The sequence below is a fragment of the Indicator indicator genome, chromosome 5 (assembly GCF_027791375.1).
Source record: "Indicator indicator isolate 239-I01 chromosome 5, UM_Iind_1.1, whole genome shotgun sequence".
Taxonomy (NCBI): Eukaryota; Metazoa; Chordata; class Aves; order Piciformes; family Indicatoridae; genus Indicator; species Indicator indicator.
In genome coordinates, this window is record NC_072014.1 from 10194444 (window position 1) to 10214341 (window position 19898).

The following is a 19898-nucleotide window of genomic DNA, read 5'->3' on the forward strand; positions in this document are numbered from 1 at the left end:
AGTAACAGCCCAGACACGTTTTTGCTGGCAATTGCTCTGAATATTTCAAAGTGTGTTGTGGTGGTTGTGGGTGGGTTTTTTGGTGTTTGTTTGTTTGTTTGTTTGTTTTTTGTTCCATTTCATAAAATCTGGTTTTGGCAAGGAACAGTCTTCAGTTTTGTAATAAACACTTCTGTCATGACTCTGATCTCAGCTGGTACAGAGCAGAAAGTCTGCATGTGTTCCCTTTGCTCAGGCAATAGCAGGGACACAGGTAGGAGATGGACCAGGAAGAGGGGAAATGAAGATTGTATTTCTGGCTCTGCTGCAGACTTGCTGTGACTGGGCAAGGATTTTTTTTTTTTTACCTGACTGCCTGTTTGATCCAGATTTGTACCAACAGAGCAAAGATTCTTCCTGGGGGATATGAGTCTTTTAAAATACAACTATCCAGATACTGTTTTTTCTGTCATTACATCTACTCTGAGTATGTGTGCTCCTCTTTCCCTCGTTGTCTCTTAGGCACTGCCCAGGAACTCTGTGTGGCTGGCACAGATTGGCCTGAAAGGTATCAGTCTCCTCCTTTGTCTGCTCTCTGCAGTGGGTTATATTCTCTTCTGATCTCTGCAGTAGGCTATCGCCAAGGGGCTGGGATTCTGCTTCTGGGACTCAGCTTAAGACAGTAGTCCAAAAGAAAACTGGCTTGCCTCTTGGCTCTGCCAACCCAAGCCCTGGCTGCTTTCTGTGCTGATGCATGCTGTGGATAGCCAGTGCTTGGAGTCTTCCCTGTTTTCATTAGCTTATACTTTAGAAGCTGGGTTTTGGACTTTTCCGCTGTTCTCCTTACATGTCTTTTCCATCATGCTGTTTTGACTGTAGCTGGTACATACCATGCTGGGATTCTCTCCGAAAGCTCTTGGCCTATTCTTTACTTGCATCTTCTAAAGCATCAGTGGAGACAGAGCCTGATAATAAGCATCCAGCTGCTTCTGTTCTCATAGATTTGTGCTTATCATTTACCCTTTCTTTGCTGTCCTTGAGGCACTGTTTAATCTAGTGATGGAAGTTAATAGGTAGTAATCTCCAGGTGAGATCTCTGCACAAGGTGCTAGTAAATGTCCAACTGATGCCTATCTGCTGTGCTACTTGTGCTGAGCAACTTGCAGGTCTCTATGAACACAACACCTCACAGCACCCATGGAGAGATGCTTTTGCCTCCTCCTGTGCCTATGGTAAGGTTAAAGGATGTACAGGAGTCACATAGAATTGAGAAATTGCACTTCAGTGTCCCATGTCCCAGTCAAGTGTCCTTTAACCTGCCTCACTTGTCTGACTAAAGGCTGATGAAAAGCTCCAGTCTAGGTCCAGGTGTGAGGTGACATCATAGGAATGCCATTGGGGTGGCCTGTCACCCAGGCTGTGGCAACAATTTCAACTAACTCTAAGCCTTCAGGAAGCCAGCAGTATGTGAAGCCCAGCACTTGCCCAACTCTTGTTTTGGGCTTGGAGCTGTGGGTCTAAGGCTGGAAGCAAGGAGTCCAACAGGTCATGTGTTGCTGTTTTTAAGCTGCTGAGAGGTGCCCCATGTGAGGGATCCAGTCCTGCTGGTAGCAAGGCCGTGCTGACAATTGGGCTTAAGATCTGTGAGCCTTCTCCCCCAGTGCAGCAGGACAGATGAGTGGTTCTTTGTAATGGCTGTGTTGGTCCGTGATGGTTCCTCATGAGGTATGCTTATCTCCTGCTAGCTGAATGAAGGAGTTTGCCCTTTGCTATCTGCAAGGATTAAAAGCCAATGGTGTAGCTATGCTTAATACCTGTTTCCCATGGGGAAGGCCATGCCTCCTCTCACAGGGAGGGGGGATAGGTCTGCTCCCCGTAGCTGATGTTTTGTAACGAGCAGGCTGTGTTGTGCACTGCCACCATATGGTGCACTGGCCCTGGCAGAACAAGAACAGCTTCCAGAAGTGTGGAAGCAAAGGGAGGGCAGGGAGAAATTGATCATTCTCATCTTTGCTGGCAGTAGCAGAGGATTGTTTTGTTTATTTCCCTTCTATTCCTTACTGGAATAGACTCCTGACTCTGGTTGTTCCTGTGCTCACACCAAGGCTCTGAGTTAACTGAAAAGACAAACCCTGTGGAGATGTACCTCCTCTTCTGGGATAGAACAGCCAAGGACTTAACTGCCACTGGGCTCAGCCTGGCCTTGAGCACTCTGGGAGTCCAAAGGCATCTGAAAGCTCACAGCTGATGGACTGATGCTTCCCCTGCCTTGAAGGTAACTTGGATTGGACATCATTAGTTTTCTTTGAGCTCAAGTTGACCGTGGATGTAAAGCGACCTTGTGTTTTAAGGTCCAGCTGCTTTTCTGTTGCCACTTTGTATATTGCAGTCTGAGTAAAAGCACAGGAACCTTCAAAAACTCTTGTTCCTTTTGTTTCTTCATGTTTCTAGTAAGAAAGATAGTGTGGTTGCTGCTTTGGATCTCAGAAGTCTTCACTGCCTCTGTGTTGCGCTCTGCTAGTGGTTTTCAAATGTAACTGAAAAGCTTCAGCTGAATAACAAAATGCTCAGCACTACACCAGTGAATGTTAAACAGAGATTGTCAGCAGTGTAAACCCTCATGCTTTCAGGCAAGGACAGAGCTCTACAGGGAGCTTAAGGCAGTAGCACTGTTTAAATCATTTTATCTTGCAGTGCTTACTGTGGGGAGGAGGGAAGGCAGTTGCTGCCATTAAAAGGTGATGTGACAGAGTGAGATTAGATGGCCTACGACTCCCACTCAGAGGGGCAATTCCTGGGTGTCTGTGAATTATTTAGTGGCAACGTGACTAAGGAGGGATGTTTGCAACTGATGGAGGAAACCAATATATAACCCTCACTTGGGAAGGACAAAGTAACAGGAATCTAGTTTATCAAGAAGGTTTTCTTTTGTGTGTCTCTGTTGTGTAGTTCTCGTGCGTTTTAGATACTCAACTTGGCTCCTGAACAGTGGTGGGATGGAAGTGATTTCTGCTGCAATCATCATACTATTTGCAAATGTTTTGGTTGCTCTATAGATAGCAATCTGTGACAGCAGCTGCCATGTGTGTTTCTTATGTCAAGAAGCCAAACTTTTCATGCTCTGCTTTATTCAATCCAGAGAATCTTGTTCACTGGAACAGTACAGTGTTTGTGCAGCCAGGACAGGAACATGGCTGGAAGAATGGCGACAGAATCTTTCCTGTTCCGCATCTGCAAATGTTGTACAGGCTTTAGCAGCAGGGGCAGCAAAAGCTTAAAAGCCTTATTGCAAGCTCTCCTGATTGACATCAAGGTTTTGAGGAGAATTTCATTTACCTCCCTCTCCTCCCCGCAAGGCAGAAGCACATAGACTTGAAAAGTAGCCTTTGCCTGTAACCTGTGGACACAGACCCTGGTGCTGTATGTGCCCCTCTGCTTTGTGAGACTTTCTACACAGGTAAGGGAAGGGCTTTCATGATGCTAGAGCAGCACCCAAGGGTATGCTCACTAGTATCTAAACAGCCTTAGTTAGGGGCTTTATGTGACTTTACCACATTGCAAATGGAGAAGGGATAGCTGAGGGTTGAAAGAATGGTATGACAGCCTCTCTGTAACTCCTTTAGACAGTTGGGGTAAGTTACCCTCTACTGCAGAGGGGTGGTCTGCCCCAGGGGGAGGGCATGGAGCAGGGTTTTGGTGACTCAGTATCCATGTAGACCTGTGGGGGAGTCACTGGGTCCAAGTACAGCTAAGCTTTGAACACATCCTATGTCATGGGTAGAGATGGTGACTCAAACACTGACAGCATACTTGATTCTAGGTATTTCAGTGTCTGGATCAAGGTCTACCTCTACCTCAGTTCATGTCCAAAGCAGGGAATATTTTCTTTTCCCTCCTCCCTTTCTCTCCTTCACCACTTTCCACAAAGCAAGCCTGTGCCTCCTGCAGCGTAGCATACATACTCAGTGGCTGCGCTCTACTGGGGCAGGGGTGCAGCTGGAAGCCTTTTAATTAACAGACTGCTCTACAAAGTCTCTTGAGGTTTACTTCACGCTTCATTGAGATGTTTGCTCCATCTTGTTTCAAGGCAATGTTACTCCAGCTCAGAATAATAATCTTCATCCTAGATTCCGTGGTAGCAAAGAGAATCACTTAAAGTACATGCCTGGTTTGTAAATTTTTATTAAAAGAGTTGATTTTCTCATTTCCACAGTAGTAAAGCTTTGGCACTTACAGTATAAAAATAATCACTGATCATAATTACACCAAATTCCTCTTTGTCAACTGCATACTAAGTGTCTTCAATTCATTTTATTCCCATATAAAAACAGTCGAAGGTCAGGGGAAGAAAACTGATAAATAACAGTATGAGATATAAAGATACAGCTAGAAAAATACTAGGATCATTGAGAAAGAATTAGGACTGTGCATATTTTAAATATCACAGTGATTGGATTTGCTGTTCCTATCTTATTGCTGGCTGCACGCTTATGTGAAAGCAGAAGTGTTTGGTGGACTTTCCTATCACTAAACCTCAGTAATGTTGTACTCAAATGTTCTTTGCATAGCATGGAACCTTGAATTTCTATGCCCTCCCTCCCCCTTAATGTTTTGATCCTCCACCAATTTGTGATTTAGCATCTCTCCTCCCTTTTTAATTTGAAAATATTGACTGATGTTCAACATTTTGAGCAAAACCAAGACAATCGCTATCAATCATCAGAAAAGTCTGAAACACTCCAAGAGTGGCGCTTGGAGAAGCTGTGAGTTGAGCTTAAGCTGGGAAAATGGCTCCAGAGCAGAGGGCCATTCTCCAAAGATGCAGTTTTGCTAGCATCACTCCAGTTTGGATGGTAATCGTGGCAGGTAAGTATTTATACTTTGGTTTGTCTGTTGCCATTGCTGCAAGAAGTCTTGCCGGATGTTACTTTCCCCGTGGATGTTGTGTGTCTGCCTGTACATCTAGGGGCATGAAACACTCAATGGGGCAGTTGACGTTCTGTCGGGAGGGAAGGAAATCAGTTAGCGCTCTGTCCTGTGAGGACGGACACCACTGCCGTATAGTTTGGGCTGAGAACTGTTGCCAGGCTGTGTAGCTATTCAGCTTTCTCAGCACAAAGCACGCAGCTGGTTTGCAGCAGCAAGTGGAGACCAGGAGATCACTACATGCACTACGCTACGGCCTCAGCCAGAGCATGCAGGCGCACCCCAGCACTACAAACAGTGAAGTCGCGCTGACGTGAGTGTGGCACACAAGCGTACCTTCTGGGACGTGCAGAGTGGTGGGTTGCTGAACTGGTGGCTACCATGCACTTCTGACCAAGCAGAAAGCTACACATTGCCCTTACCCCTTGAGCCCTGTACAGACCCCACCTATCTGTGCCTCCCTCACAGTAAGGGAGAGCAGAGAAGGAAAGTGTACTCACAGCGTTTGTGGCCTGGTGGTATCTCTGTGTATACTGTGTGTAGGTATGGCCAGCAGAACCTTCAGGGGCCACCTCTACACTAGGCCTGCGGCAGTTGTCACAACGCCAGCCCTAGAGAAAGAGAACATGTGGACACCAGTCAGATGATGCTGATGTGGATGGCCAAGGAGCTGCCGGCACAGCTCCACCAACATCAGTGAAGTTGCTCCCGTTTTATGCCACACAGACCCCGACACAAGTACTCCAGCTCTCCTAATTATCTTTCTTCTTATATGGGCCTATTATGGCCTTTAGAACTGCACTCCAGCACAGCTTTGTCTCTTCATTCCCTGTGTTCAGCACACCAAGTCTCTTCTGCTTACCTGCTGTCCTCCATAACAAGTGCAGGAGCAGATGGCCCCAAAGTACTCCTTCTGCCACTGCTCTCCAACTTGGTACATTTTCCCATCATCATAGCAAGTGGTCTCATCTGTGGAGGAATAGGCAGAGTTCAGTTGCAGGGTATGCACTTGGCTTTAAGCATTCTCAGAGCAGTACAGAGCTCTGGCTAGTGTGCTCTCCCTCTTTGACTGGAGCCTCACTGACTGGCAGGGCCAGTTGCTTTCATAGCACGCCAGCTTTAAACTAGCACATGAGTATATTCTGCCTAACAAAAGCCACGCTGTTGAATTCAAAGTGTGAAGTCCAGAGGATCTTCAGGCAACAGGTCCTGCAGAAAAAGTGCTGTGTCATTGATTAGGGTGATCTACACCACTGAGAGCAGTGACATGTCCCTCTTGTATGGCTCCATGGCCAAAGGCAGACAGCTGCTGAGTCTGCTAAAAAGCAAGAGGTTTCTTTTCAAGCTTGGGAATGAGTTTTATGCCTTCAGTTCTTCTGAGAACTGATTCAATCTCTTACTGATTCACCCTTACATCAGATATACTGATACACTGCTTGCCCCCATGGCAGGACCAGATGTTAATGGGAGCAGCCCTGAGGTGCTGATACTTCCTGAATGGGAGTTCAATTAAACTAACACCAGAAGAAGACTTACGAGGTTCACACTTGAATTCTCCTTTTCCATTTCCAAGGCAGGTGCAGCTCATCATCTGGCCATTCTCCCCTTGACGGTCCCACTTCTCCCCAATCTTGTAGTTTACACCATTATCATGGCACCACTCTAGAGAAGGCAGAAGAATAAGAGAAGCTGGAGTTATCCCCAGGACTGCAGTGACACAGCAGGAGGTGTACAGTTTGGTGTTGTCCCAGGAGCCAACAGAAGGGCAGGAGAAAAACATCTTTGGCTCACGTAAGTCCCAAGGAGGAAATGGGTTCAACTCTTGCAGCTTTTAACTGTTGAGGACTGTTAGAGCTCTGGGAAATAGCTAGAGGCCTTTAGGAGAAAAGTAAGTGTGATATGAGGTGGAAAGGAGGGTTAGCTAATAGAAGAGTAAGAGAAATGAAAAAGAATTTAATAGACATGAGTCAGGAAGGGAATGAACAATGTTGTGAATACTCTTTTTTGAGCAAATACCCAGTAAAACTGTATCACAGAGTCTGCAAAACACAACGGGTAAGCCATGTGTATCAAATGATGAAATATAAATATTAATCCTGTAAAACAAGTGTCTTCCCTGAAGCTGCTCCTCTGAGTCTATGCAAACTGCATAAATACCATCTTTGCTCAGCTTAATCCACAATTTAAAAGCACCATTTAAATGAGTTGGATGTGCTGTGTTAAACCACTCAATTGAAGATGTTTGTTCCATTCTCTTACGTGCAGTTTGATATTCTTCCATGTAAACCACAGTCTTGCAAAGAATGAAACTTAGTGCCTCAGCAGAGGTATTGCCTGCTTGTGACAGGGCTTCAAAAAGCAGCTGACAAAATTAGAAAACTGGTTCCATAAGATGCTTTGCTGTCTGCAATGCAAAACAGCCTCAGTACTGGTGGTGATACCACCAATACACCTATGTATATAACTAGACGATGGAAATTCAACCACAATTTAATACTCAAAGCTGCCCTCTTAAATAGCTACTCAGATACTGTCACTTAAGCATCTTGCCTATCTCATTTTTACAGCTGGCAAGGATAGGGAAAATAGAACAAACATCCAACTCTGGTGAGAAGAGCCCTTAGGTGTCAATACAGTATTGATTGTTGCTGATACAGCAACTAGGTAAGCTGCACAGCTCAGAGGTAACCAAAGTTTTCCATCACTTGTCATGATGCAAAGCACTGCTTTGGTTTAACAAACTGAAGAGCCCGCGTTCATTTGCGCCATGTTTGGATCAGGCTGCTTCTGTCAAACATGGAGCTTGATGGTCAAAAGCAAGCTACTCACTAGAAGAATCGCATCTGAAATGACCACTGCCAAAGCCTAAACACTGGCACCAGAGTTTAAAGCCAGTTTCAGATAGCCGCTCCCATTCCTCGCCAATGGAATAGAAGGAGCCAGTGTAAGTATCAAAGCAGGTGTCATCAGCTGGCTGGTTTAGTCCTTCAGACACTGGAACAAAAAGAGAAGAGACAGGCATCACACACAGCAACAGGAACTACTCAAAGACAGAATGACTTTCACTGAACACTTGCTTTTTTTTTTTATTTCTTACAATATCCTGGCAGTAATGGAGCCACCCCACAGGCACATACTTGATGGTTCTGTCAGCAGTCCAGACTCCCTGTGATATATTTTCCATTTGCATGTGTCAGAGCAATTGAATGATAAAAAAACCCGACATGAAGGCTATTTTCATTTTGATTTGCCAAGTTTCAAGGAAGTGTGAGTTTTTGCATTTGCTGCTGGGCAGAATAACCTGACTTAAGCCTGTTTTGAAGAGAAAAGTGCTGTGTGATGCTGGGGAACAGCAGGAGGTTGGTGCGTTTTCTGGGGGCACTTCATCGCAGGAGGATGGAAGGAGACCAGGACCACACTTGCACAGATTGATTTCCACCTTGTGTGTGTGTGCCTTGACTAGAAGGTGAGAGTTTTACAACCACCAGTTCAGTGTTTGTGACAGACATAAGGCAGCCAGTGTGTGGAAGGGGGAAAACTGCCTTATTTCCCAGAGAGGTGAGGAAAGTAGGATGCTGCACAGACAGGCTTAATGGGTGGACAAAGTAATGCTTCATTTCCTTCATTTCCTCTTCTCCCATCCTGTCCTCATCATCTTTTTGACCTCAAAAAAAAAAAAAAATCACGCAGGGGGAGATGGAAAGAGAGAAAGAGTTTTTGACCAGACCCCCTGGTGCTGGTAAAAGCAAAGCCCAGGTCCCAGAGAGTGTGTCTGGGCTCTGTGCTTTCCAGCTGTGGCAAGTGCTGTCTCTTACCACAAGTATTTGTGGCTGGTGACATTGCTTCAGCGTGTTGCCTGTTTGTACTTAATCAGCATCTCTGCAGGCAGCCTGCCCTGCAGCCAGACCTTCAGTATGGTTATCCAGCAGAACTGCTGGACCAAGACAGCAGCAGCTGACAAATAACTAACAGAGCAGTGAGGCTGGCCACCAGCATATTCCCATAAGCATGATGTGATCCTTGCTCCTGGGCAGGAATCTGCAACACCAGCATGATCCCTGACTTCCTTTGAGAGGAGCAAATACCCGATTTCTTGTTTTCTTGATCACTAACCCTAGAAGAGTGTTTGGAGCCTCAAAGCACATTCTTCATGACTAGACAACAGAACAGTTCTAGTCATACTCTCTGTTAACCAAAACCGGTGGACCTCTCAAATTGCTTATCCCAGTGCCCTGCTATAAACCTTCCTTGTCAGGAGAAGTTTCCTTTCTGAGCTACTCTCAAACCTGGGCATTACATAGGTTGCCCTGAGTAAGGACAATGAGGTAAGGACAGCACAGATTCACCTAGATTCCATAAAGCTTTTACTTACCTGTATTGCCAACTGTGACCACCTCCTCCAGCACCTTTTGTCTCCGGTGATCTTTTAGGGCTTCCACTATAATGTTGTAGGTGGCTCCTCTTGTAAGACCAGTGAGTGTAGCACTGGAGGAAGTTCCAGGAACCCTGAACTGCAACAAGAAGCAATGCCAAGTTACCAGAAAGGAAAGAGCAATTACTCCTCATGTGTCACCCTACTCAGAGGAAAGACAGGGTGTTTTGGTTGAATTCTATGCTCTGTACTGTAATGGAGCCAGCCCAGTCCCCTTAGTCATCAAGAACTTCAAACAATACTGAGTTAAACTTGACTTCTCTGGGCTATGGTTCATGAGGGGTGTGCTATTACCATGGTTGCAGGAAAACAGAAACCAAGGGAGACAAAGGAGAAGGGTTAAGTGAGTCTTTGGCTCGGAGAAGCAACACTTCAGTCTTTGAAACTCCTGATCACTTTCACAGCAGATCCTTCACTGATGAAATGCTGATATTGACAGCATTTTGAGGGTTTTCTGTTTTAGCAGTTTTTTTCTGTAGCCTTCTCCATGAAGGAGAGGATGGAGGTATTTATCCTGCTCTCAGCCACGTGTTAGTAACTCTTTAAGCCAGCTCCAGCTGCCACTCCCTTAAAACAGCAAAGGGACTGAACTCCCAAAACAATATCTCCTGCCACAGGTGAGGCTAATGCTGTTCCTGTTCTGAGACAGTTCAGATACCTGCAGAGTATCTTCATCCTGGCTGACAGGCTGACATGAGATGATGTATTCAGAGCTCTCCAGTAGTGGTCTCCAGGAGATGGTTGTCTGAGAAAGAGCTTCTTGACCTGTGGTGTAATTGCGCCTGGGCACACGGGAGTGAGGGTATGAAGGTTCCACTATGATAGGCACTTGGTACCCAGGGATTTCAATCGCTTCATCGACGTTTGGTGGCTGCCGTCTTGACCCAGGCCCAAGGGGAGTTGCTGTAGTGGGTGCAGGCCTTCTATAGCCATGCTCCTCAAAGAAGACTTGTTGACCCTGGTGTCCTATTGTCTGTGGGTGCCCAGAGGTGCCTGGAAGTTGGATACCGTTTCCATTATCATATCTATTGTTTGTGAGGTAAGGAGTCCCCACGTCAATGGAAGGTACATCGAGAATGTCAGGTTGGTTGGGGTGCGGTCTGGTAATCAGCGTGGGAAGATCATCTAGCCAAAGAAAGGTTAGAAGCCATAAAGCAAAGCATGGCAAATTAACAACAGTAAATTAAACAGCTGGAGTGGAGCTGTACACTGCTCCAAGCTTACACAAACCAGCAATCATCCCAAGATGCAACACACTTTTTATGACCTCGTGGTGAAGGTAATTTCTATGTATTTCTATACTATATAAACCCATCTTTCGTATATAGGCATAAGAAGTGTGTTGGTATGAAATGTTCATACAGCCAAGCAAGTTTTCAACACTGCAACCCAAGGAAGCCACCACTGCCCATATTGAGAAGAAGAAACAATTACAAGAGATATTCACAGGCTATCAGTTTAAGAAAAATCACTGGTGTGCAGTAAGAAACCCGCACCTTTGGATACAGAGCTGGTATTTTGTGTGCTACAGGTATCTCAATCTCTTACTGCAGAGAAAGTAAGAGGAAATGCAATCTGCAACAAATAATATCATCATGTGCTAGATGGAAGTGTGAGTGTTAACCCTAATTTAATTTTCAGTTGGGTAGCCAGACAAGAATCAAGCACTGAGAGTGTTCTGTTCTTAGCATTCAAATGCAGCTAAATGTGATTAATGTAACTTCAGAGTCTTACCTCCTGCATCCTAGATGGAAAAACCTCCTTACAGAAGGTATCTGACTCATAAAGAAGGTATGGCTGAGTGATGTGAACAGGATATTTTAAGTAACATTATTTCAGTCTCCAGATTGTATTCCCCAAGTGGAAAACATCATCTACTGGCCCACAAGAATCCAAAGCTTTGTTTTACCTGTCCTTTTTCTGCCAATCAGTGGTTCACTCTTTTGATTGTTCTTCACAGCAATGACATAAATGATGTATTCAGTTCCTGGTTCCAAACCTAGGGAGGGAGGGAGGAGATAAAGCAATCTTAAACTTAAGGGCTGCTATTCTTTTATGCCTACGTGTGTAGTCTAAGACAGCATGAGAGGTGGGAGTGGGCATGTGCATTTTGGATCTGAGGTTTCCTGGACAGTACAGAGACCAGTCTCCTGGCTCCTCAGAGCGAGTTTGGAATCTGACCATGTCAGCTGGGATCATGGACACTGCAGACATGTACCATTATGAATCTTAACAATGTCAAGACTTTTTCCCTTGAGTGGATGCCAGTTGTGCTGGCAGTAGAAAAACATCTGTGGATTGTCCAAATCTGATAGCTGATCTGATCAGTGAAGTGCATTGTGTTTGTAGGTGTGTTTTTAAACCATCTGTCTGTCATCAAAACTTTATCTTTCTCTTAGCTGACCATCAACACTTTTGATAATTAGGCTTTCCCCCTCTCTCTTCAAATTTAAGTGTCTCAGGTGAGAAGCTCCCAAATGAGAGAGAGACAGGTACCAGTAATAGTAGCCTCAGTGGTGCCAGGCCGAGGGCGAGGCAGAACCTCCTTGGCTGGTGAGCCAGGTTTCTCGTATCTGATGATGTAGCCGGTGATCTTGGCACGGGGAGGCTGCCAGGTAGCCAGGAGGGAGTTGCTTGTGGTTGTAAGGAAGCGCAGGTTAGAAGGAGCATCAATAGCTAGGTGAAAAAAAAAAAAAAAAAAGAGACAAGTCAAACGCAGTAAAGGCAAGCACATTCTTCACCTGAACTGCATCGTCTGGCACCATTCTCAAACTCAGGAGTGAAACATTGCTGTAAGTGATCAGATAGAGACAATTTCTGACCGACTATATGCAATGATTGTGTGTTAGCACAAGCAGAAAAGTCAGACAACATCATTACCAGTAGAGGCATCGATCACTACCGGGGAACTGCGTGCATTCTCATTCAGAGTATAAAGGTAGATCTTGTAGTCATTGCCAGGCTGCAAGCCTAAAATGAAATTGAAACACAAATGTTAGTTGAGGAAGCCATCTGAAATAGGCATCAGAAAGTCTTTCAACAGCAAAGTTGGAGACTCATCTTTATGACTCAGATTTTTTTCCTATCTTTTGTTAGAACCATAGAATGAATTGCATCGGAAGGGACCAATGTTATGTAAGCCCAACATCTCTGCAGTGAGCAGGAACATCTACAACTAGATCAGTTTTCTCAGAATCTCATCCAACCAGACCTTGAATATTTCCAGGGCAAGCTGGCCAAGGTTCCATCACTCTCATTATGAAAATGTTTCTGTGTATTTAGTTTAAATCTCCCCTATTTTAGTTTAAAACCATCACACCATGCCCTGTTGCAACAGGCCCTGCTGAAAGGGCTGTTCCCATCCTCCTTATAGGCCCTCTCTAAATGGCGGAAGGCTGCAACAAGGTGTCCTTGCAGCCTTCTCTTCTCCAGGCTGAACGACTGCAACCTTCTCAGCCTGTCCTCAAGGCAGAGGTATTCCAGCCCTCTAATCGTTTTTGTGGCCTCCTCTGAACCTGTTCCAACAGGTCAATGACTTGCTGGTGCTGAGGATGATCCTATAGTGTTTCTTATCAAGGAAACTGAACTACAAAACAAGGCAACCAGTGTACCTTCTGATAAGACACTGGATGCTCCTGCACCTGCAGAAGCACCTCACTTACCAGTGATGGTGTAAGTCCTGACATCAGGGCTGATGGTCCTTTGAATGGGGTTCTGGCCACTTGCTGGGACTGCGTCAACTTGGAAGCCTGTGATGGTCTCAGTCTTGGTTCTCCAGGTAATAGTGATGGTTGTCTCGGTGGCATCTGTTACACGGGCCCTGCGAGGGGGGCTAACATCTGCACCAGGAGGAAAAGGTCTCCTGTCAGTACTCTGGGGACTGTGAATCTTAAAGTGTTTGTGATGGCCTTTCCTGGAGCTTTGTGCAGAGTCCTACTTTTGACACAGTAGGATCTCAGCCTCTGAACCCAGTACAGTATTAGCCAGTCATTTTTAGAGGATCACTACTTACTTTCAAGAGTGGTGACCACTCCCTGGGCTGGGCGGCTGGTGAGAGAGTCCTTCAGGGCATACACACTCACTTCATACTTGGTTGCTACCTAAAATGGACAAAGTTATACCATGTTATGAGGAGGACCTGGCACAGCAGAAACATTCCTGCCCTCATTCAGTGTTTGGTGGTGCTACATTTCTTGAGAGCTAGTTAATGAAGTATGAAACCTTAAATAACTCGGATCAGTGAGGGATTGATGATATAATTCTAATTATTTCCAGCTGTAATAAAAGAGTAGACATGGACCCTGATAAACAGCACTGTTGACAATGCTAGTAGTGCACATGCACACACCCACGAGCAGAGGAAATCTTGGAAGATGCATCTGTGCTTCAAAGCTGATTCTTCAGAAAACCCTAATTTACATCCTGTTTTTTCCTAGGGCTAATGGATACCATTTGTTATGATAAGGTGTTCTTGCTGTGAAAAGAGACTGGTGGAAGTTATAGCATGGTCTCTCGTCCTTGACTGCATCAGATCAGGAGTCCACTCAGATTAGAATGTTTAAGGGTCATTTTTGAAAATGATTCATAAAACTCCTTAAAAACTTATCAGTAGCTTTTAAAGATAGCAGGAACCATAAAAGCAGTGATTTTCAGCCTTTTCCAGTTCAGGAACTCGTGAAATGTTTCCAGTGGAAAAGATAGCTATATAGCAAAATTAAACCTACTCCAAAAGGACTTGCATTTTTTACTTACATTTTGCAGATGTCTTCAAAATAGGCAAGAAGCTGCCAGAGCTTCCATATCGCAGCTTGAAAACCACTGCATTAGGTCACTTTATCTGACCTCTTTTGTGAAAGATGAGTAACAGCATTTTACTGGGTTACTGTTGATTGTGAACCTGATAATTTGCATTTGATTAAGGCATCCATCTCACTGTGCTAAATGAGGCAGGGGAAAACAACGCAGATTCAGCAGGCCAATTCCTTGCCTTTTGAAAACTACAGTAAAGAGTAGTTACAGCTGATGGCTAGTCAGACTTCAAACAGAGTGAGACCTTTAGGAGCTGTCATGATCTAGTTCCTCACAAAGGAATTTGAAATTACTTGGAAGTTATCCTAACATCTCCTTCCCACATCAGTTTGCATTACACAAAAAAAAAAGAAGAGTTACCATTAATCCAGACACAACAGCAGATGTACTGTCCGGAGAAAGGTTGATTTCTTTCATAGGACCAGTCTTTTCTTTGGGGTTCACTCTGACTCTGTAGCCAGTGAGGCGAACGTTTGGTGCATTCCAGTTGATGGTAAGACTGGTGGGAGTCACCTGAGTAAACTTGAGGTTTGTCGGAGGTGGAATTGCTACAAAAATCCGGATTAGCTCATGGTTAATTTAGAGAAGACAGTCTTGGATAAAACAATATTCTGTCCAGAACATGAGACCAGTTTAGGCCTGAAATATAGGAGCATAAAAGTGGTGTGGCTTCTGCAAACACAGGCATAAAGCACTGTGGAAAGGGACAAGATATCCAGGAGGAGATTCCTAAATCTACAATAACACTTTTCAGCAGAAATAAGGAGATCTCAGTGTTTCAACCCTAAAGTTAGGTGAATAACAACACTTGCTGTGATACAAGGCAAAGGCTTTGAGAGGTGCTTAAATCTTTAGTAGGCCAGTTTGGTCTAATTCTTCTGCCTGTCTCTGCTTTTCATAATACAGCTAACAGTTTAGTCCTGCTTCACTTCCTATCTCTGTTCATTTCTAATGTATGATGGATGATTCACAAAAGTTAAGTAGGAAGCAGGCTCAGGAATTGCAAAGAGGATATAAAATACTGCAAATGAAGAGGGGAAGCATTTTACAGCCACTTACACAAACAAACTGCTACACAGAGAGCGAGGCAATGGAAAAGCAGAGCTGTGGTGGCCACAAGGCTCATCACACAAGAGTCTGTTCATGAATTAACACATCTGATATCTTTAAAATGTTTGCATAAAAAGGGGCATCCATTGAAGCACTTTTTTGCTTTACTGTTGGCAATCCTTGGGCTGTAAACAGGAAAAAAATATATATACCTTACCATAGTGCCCACTTCACAGCATGCTGCTGTGAAACTTTCTAATTATAGAGTGGAAATACAAGATAATTCTCTCTTGTTGTTTTGCTCAGAGCTCTGTCTAAAGCCCATGAGAGTCAATGGGAAGTCTTAAATGACCTCAAGTACGCTTTTGAACAGCCCACCAAGGGTAAACCACAGAGAGTGGGATTTAAAAATTACTGTATTTGGATTTCTGGCAGGTAGTTCACCAGCTGCTTCAATCATTACAGCACTTGGCTTCAGTTTAGTATAGCAATCTGCACACTAGAAACCACTGTCTTCATTACACCCCTGGAATTACAGCACCAACTTTTCATCCACAAATGAATGACAGACCTTTATTACAAAGGTAGCACCATTGTAATAAAGACACATCTGGTAATGCTGAAAGCTTTGCAACGGATTCCATGTTGCTGGAAGTAATTTTATCTCAAGCAATTAGTTTCCTTTTTCTTTTTTCACAGAGGAGTTTAAAATGTGTTTTATAGGGAAATGGATCAGAATGGCACATAAGGGACTCTCCTAAATGGAGTGTATCCTCTTCTCTGGAGATGATGTGAGCACAGGATGTGTGCACGCACATGGGCTGTAGTCGTTAGGGTAGTGCTGGTGAAAGACCTAAAGGCTCTGTGAGACCTGAGGGTTAAGTGATCTCTTAGCCCTTCATGCTGACCTTTGTGCCTCATCCAGCAGCAAGGACCCTGGGGGATGATAGCTGCTCTAACCTCTCTGTTGTTGGTAACTGATTGCAGGTGTCCCATATCCTAAAGGCAAGCATTTTAGGATCAGGGTTCACCATGAATTAGGCTCCATGACTAAAGACCAAACATTACTGATCCACTCGAGGACTGAGAGAAGGCTATAAGCTAACATCCTAGAATTTGCTTCTTCATTCCTTGCCTTTGCTAGTGTGCGTGTAGGCTGACTCTGCCAGCAGTCAGCTCTCCAGCACCAACTGAGCCAGCTCTCAAGAGCAATTGCATCCCTTGGCTGCCCCTGGGGTTTCCCTGGCACGGAGTACCAATTCGGTACCAGTTCAGTACCAGCATGGGAGCACACTTTACCCAACTAGGCAGAAGCCACCGCTGCCATGGCCTGCTGGGTGGTGTAGTTAAAGGTGTACCTGTGCACTGGGTCCCAGTGAGGGGCAGGCTCTCCATGTCATCGTATATGGCAACGATATTGATAGTGTACTCAGAACCTGGCCTGAGGCCATGCAGCTCAGCAGTGTCTTCTTCGCCACCTGGGGCCGGCAATAGCTCATGGATTCCATCCTCAGGGCTTGAGTAGGTCACCTTGTACCTGGTGACTTGCCCCTGCGGGCTTTCCCAAGCAATTTTGATGGAATCAACATCCACCTCAGTGAATGTTAGTCCTTTAGGGCGGTCAATGTCTGTTAGGCAAATTAACGGTAAGAGGTTATGTGATAAAAAGCAGGTTGTGGGTGAGGAAAATAAAAAGCATTTCTGTTACATGCAAAGCAGTTTTCAGTTTTGCACAGGTGAGGGGGCACTTGATTCTCCTCTGTGCTGCACCTTGTACACATGCTTATACCTGTGCAGAGTAGGGCTGAGAGCTTGTGGGTGCCAGATAGCAGGAAGGCAATCTTGGCCATCTTGAAACTGAAAGTATTTGCATTGCCACATTCAAAGCAGGCAGGACACCAATCTTGATTTGTTTTCGAGCCCCCTTAGCACAGAAACCCTTTTCACACAACTCTAGAAGCATTAAGCTACTGCAATGCAGTCAAGAGTATAAGAAACAGGTATTTAAAGACCCATTTCTACCACCAGAGACAGTAACTGGTTTCCAGTGCTAAAGCCAGACAACTCACCTGACTCGGTAAGTCTGGATTCATGCTGCACTTGTTTTTCACTACTATAAGCTACTGTGCAAAGTTCCAGTCCAAGGAGAATCAGTCCCACTATTTTCTTTCATAAATTAAAATCCAATTAACACATTTATCAAGAAAACAAATTATTCAGTATTTTTGTATTTTAAAATCAGTTAGAAATATGTTTCAGCTTTGTATAGAGTGCACAGGGGATGTCCACGGGTGCAACTGGGTGATAGGCACATTTTCAAATTAGATCAATTCATTAGACCAAATTAGACCAATTCATTAGACCAATTTCCTAGCAAGGTGGGAGCTCAGTGCCAGGCAGCAAGGTAAGTGAGCCTCGATCTGCTGAAGTCTAGTGTGGCTACCACAGAGCTACACCCATTTGTTGTACAAAATTTTATATTGGACCCAAATTATGCTTCTCTATAAGATTATTTGTCATGTTATATTAGTCCTGAAGTTTCTGTGTTATCTAGCTGGCAAAGGTGATTTTTATGCAGGAATTTGTTGTCTTGAAATTTATGCAGACTCTTTTCCTGCTTCTGCAAAGCTTCAGAGAAGCTCCTGCTACCTTATCTAAGTTTCTGAGGCCCAGCTGTGTTTTGAATACAAGCCTGAGCAAGGGAATAACAGGTATGCAAATCCTTACCCCAGAGGTATCCCTGATAAGGCACTTAACATCAGAGAGATCCCTCTGAGTTACATGTTCTCACTTGCTCCCTCCTCTGTGTCCAGAGCAGTACCGTCATCTTGTACAGGCAGATACAGTAACTCGAGGGCTGAGCTGTCCTCTTTTGCAGTGCTTCATCCCAAGCTCTTTATATAACTCCTGTGTTTTCCTTTACTCTGTCAGCACAGGGCAGGTGCTCCCAAGCTCAGTTCAGACTCTTATCAGTAATCACCTTTGCCACCTAGCTCCAGAAAGAAGATCTTTGCACATTTTTTTCCTCTGATTGGCTGAGGGCAAACAAAACCCCAAGAGATTTTGTGGCTTTAGTGAAAGAAAATCAGAAGCACAGCATTTTGAGGCAGTGGGGAATTGCATTTTGCCAGTGTTTGAGGGAGAGGGACTGTATTTTTGCCAGCATCTGCGACTTAGGTGCATGGTACTTATCACAGGGCAGACCACCTTGCATTCTCCTGCAGACTAGGAACCTGCCACTTGCTTGTGGCTGTGGGGATGTGATGCTGCATGGTAGGTTCAGATACCCATAGATAACATTTGTTCTGTTACCATGAAGTGAAATACATACTGGTGACAGCTGTTTCAACCAAGGGGAGGCTCTCTCCGTTCTGATTCTGGGCGTAGACACTGACCATATACTCAACTGTAGGCTGCAGACCTTCAATCGTGACTTGCGTTTGATCTGGCAGGAAAGAACAACTTTAGTCCACCTGCAGCTGCACAAAGCTGCAGGAAACTGGCCTCCTAGCAGCACTGAATGAAGGGCCTTTATAAGCCATACCATGAACAAACATCATTAAAACAACACAAGATTGCCCTATCAAGATTGCCTTTTGCTTGCACCTTGCTTCAATGGCAGTGCACAGCAAGGCATCTGCAATTTTTACCTGCTTGAAGCCCCACAGCTAAAAGGGCAGGTCAGCACAGTGGAAAAAATAGGGCAAGACAAGACCAGCTTTCATCATTCAGGGGGAGATACGACTAACCATTAACCCAACTGCCTCACAAGCATCCCAGAGTACTAATCTCTACAGATCCCACAAAATGCACTGTGCTTCTGAGAACAGGCAGGTTCTGTGGAAATGAGGTCCAGCCTGCAGCATATGTGACTGAGTCCATGCTATGACCAAGGGTCATGTTATGTGACCTTCAGAAGGATTTCAGAGGAAATTTTGCTGGATGATGGAAAATCCAATGGCATTTCTTTAAAATCTAGGTGCCTTTCAGAGGCACTGAGGTTGCCAAGAACAAGCCTTTGAAGCACAGTGGTGTCAGAAAGATGTGAAGCTTTCAGGACAAAGCTTTGCCCTAGCTTCTCCTGGGGATGAGACCCTACCGAAGTCAGAAGGATGGCAAAAAAAGGTACAAGCAGGAGAAAGTGACTTCAAGCATGTGCCTAGTGCCTGATAGTGTTGATTCTAGTGGGCACATCTTGCCTTCCTAACAGATCTGGTGAAGGATGTCATATCTTCTTACCTGCAGGGACATTTTTAGTTTTTGTGGGCCCGTGTCCTTTCTTGGGGACAGCTGTCACGCGGTACCCTGTGACTGGGGATGTTGAAGGAAGCCATCTGATGCTGATACTGTTGTCCTGGACATCGGTAACTTGCATCTGGGATGGTGTGTCTATTTCTGGGCAACAAAAGTAGTTTTCTTCTGAGTATGTTGGTACAGGAAATCCTCCTTCCACTGTTGTCTCCTAGCTGAATTTTATTCTACTCTGTCTTTCCTAGCCTGTGCTTCTTAGAACAAAAAACCCACCTGCTGCTACTTATTCATCCCTCATGCTAGCCCTGAGCAAAAAACCTTAACCATAAGGTGTGGGTGACTGAGCTCATATCAGCATTAGTTGAGGATCTGTGTTGTTTTAAAGGCTGCTAAATGCCTTTATCTGCAGCTACAGTAGGAGAAGGCTTAGGCTATGTCCAAATGAGGAGTG

At 44.8% G+C, this 19898-nt stretch overlaps 1 protein-coding gene across 1 annotated transcript in view; it reads right to left on the bottom strand.

The window, feature by feature from the left end:
- Nucleotides 1–4150: 4150 nt before the first annotated feature.
- Nucleotides 4151–19898, bottom strand: part of FN1 (fibronectin 1) — a 55317-nt gene continuing 39569 nt past the window's right edge. The window contains exons 31-46 of the mRNA XM_054381191.1: nucleotides 19436–19591; nucleotides 18528–18641; nucleotides 16555–16824; nucleotides 14507–14694; nucleotides 13350–13437; nucleotides 13000–13176; nucleotides 12218–12307; nucleotides 11834–12013; nucleotides 11247–11336; nucleotides 9996–10462; nucleotides 9278–9416; nucleotides 7735–7899; nucleotides 6442–6567; nucleotides 5768–5874; nucleotides 5406–5516; nucleotides 4151–4978 (exon numbers count right to left, since the gene is read on the bottom strand). Of these exons, the coding sequence (XP_054237166.1) occupies nucleotides 4904–4978; nucleotides 5406–5516; nucleotides 5768–5874; nucleotides 6442–6567; nucleotides 7735–7899; nucleotides 9278–9416; nucleotides 9996–10462; nucleotides 11247–11336; nucleotides 11834–12013; nucleotides 12218–12307; nucleotides 13000–13176; nucleotides 13350–13437; nucleotides 14507–14694; nucleotides 16555–16824; nucleotides 18528–18641; nucleotides 19436–19591 (2543 nt within the window). The 3' untranslated portion in view covers nucleotides 4151–4903. The remainder of the gene's footprint in view (nucleotides 4979–5405; nucleotides 5517–5767; nucleotides 5875–6441; nucleotides 6568–7734; nucleotides 7900–9277; nucleotides 9417–9995; nucleotides 10463–11246; nucleotides 11337–11833; nucleotides 12014–12217; nucleotides 12308–12999; nucleotides 13177–13349; nucleotides 13438–14506; nucleotides 14695–16554; nucleotides 16825–18527; nucleotides 18642–19435; nucleotides 19592–19898) is intronic.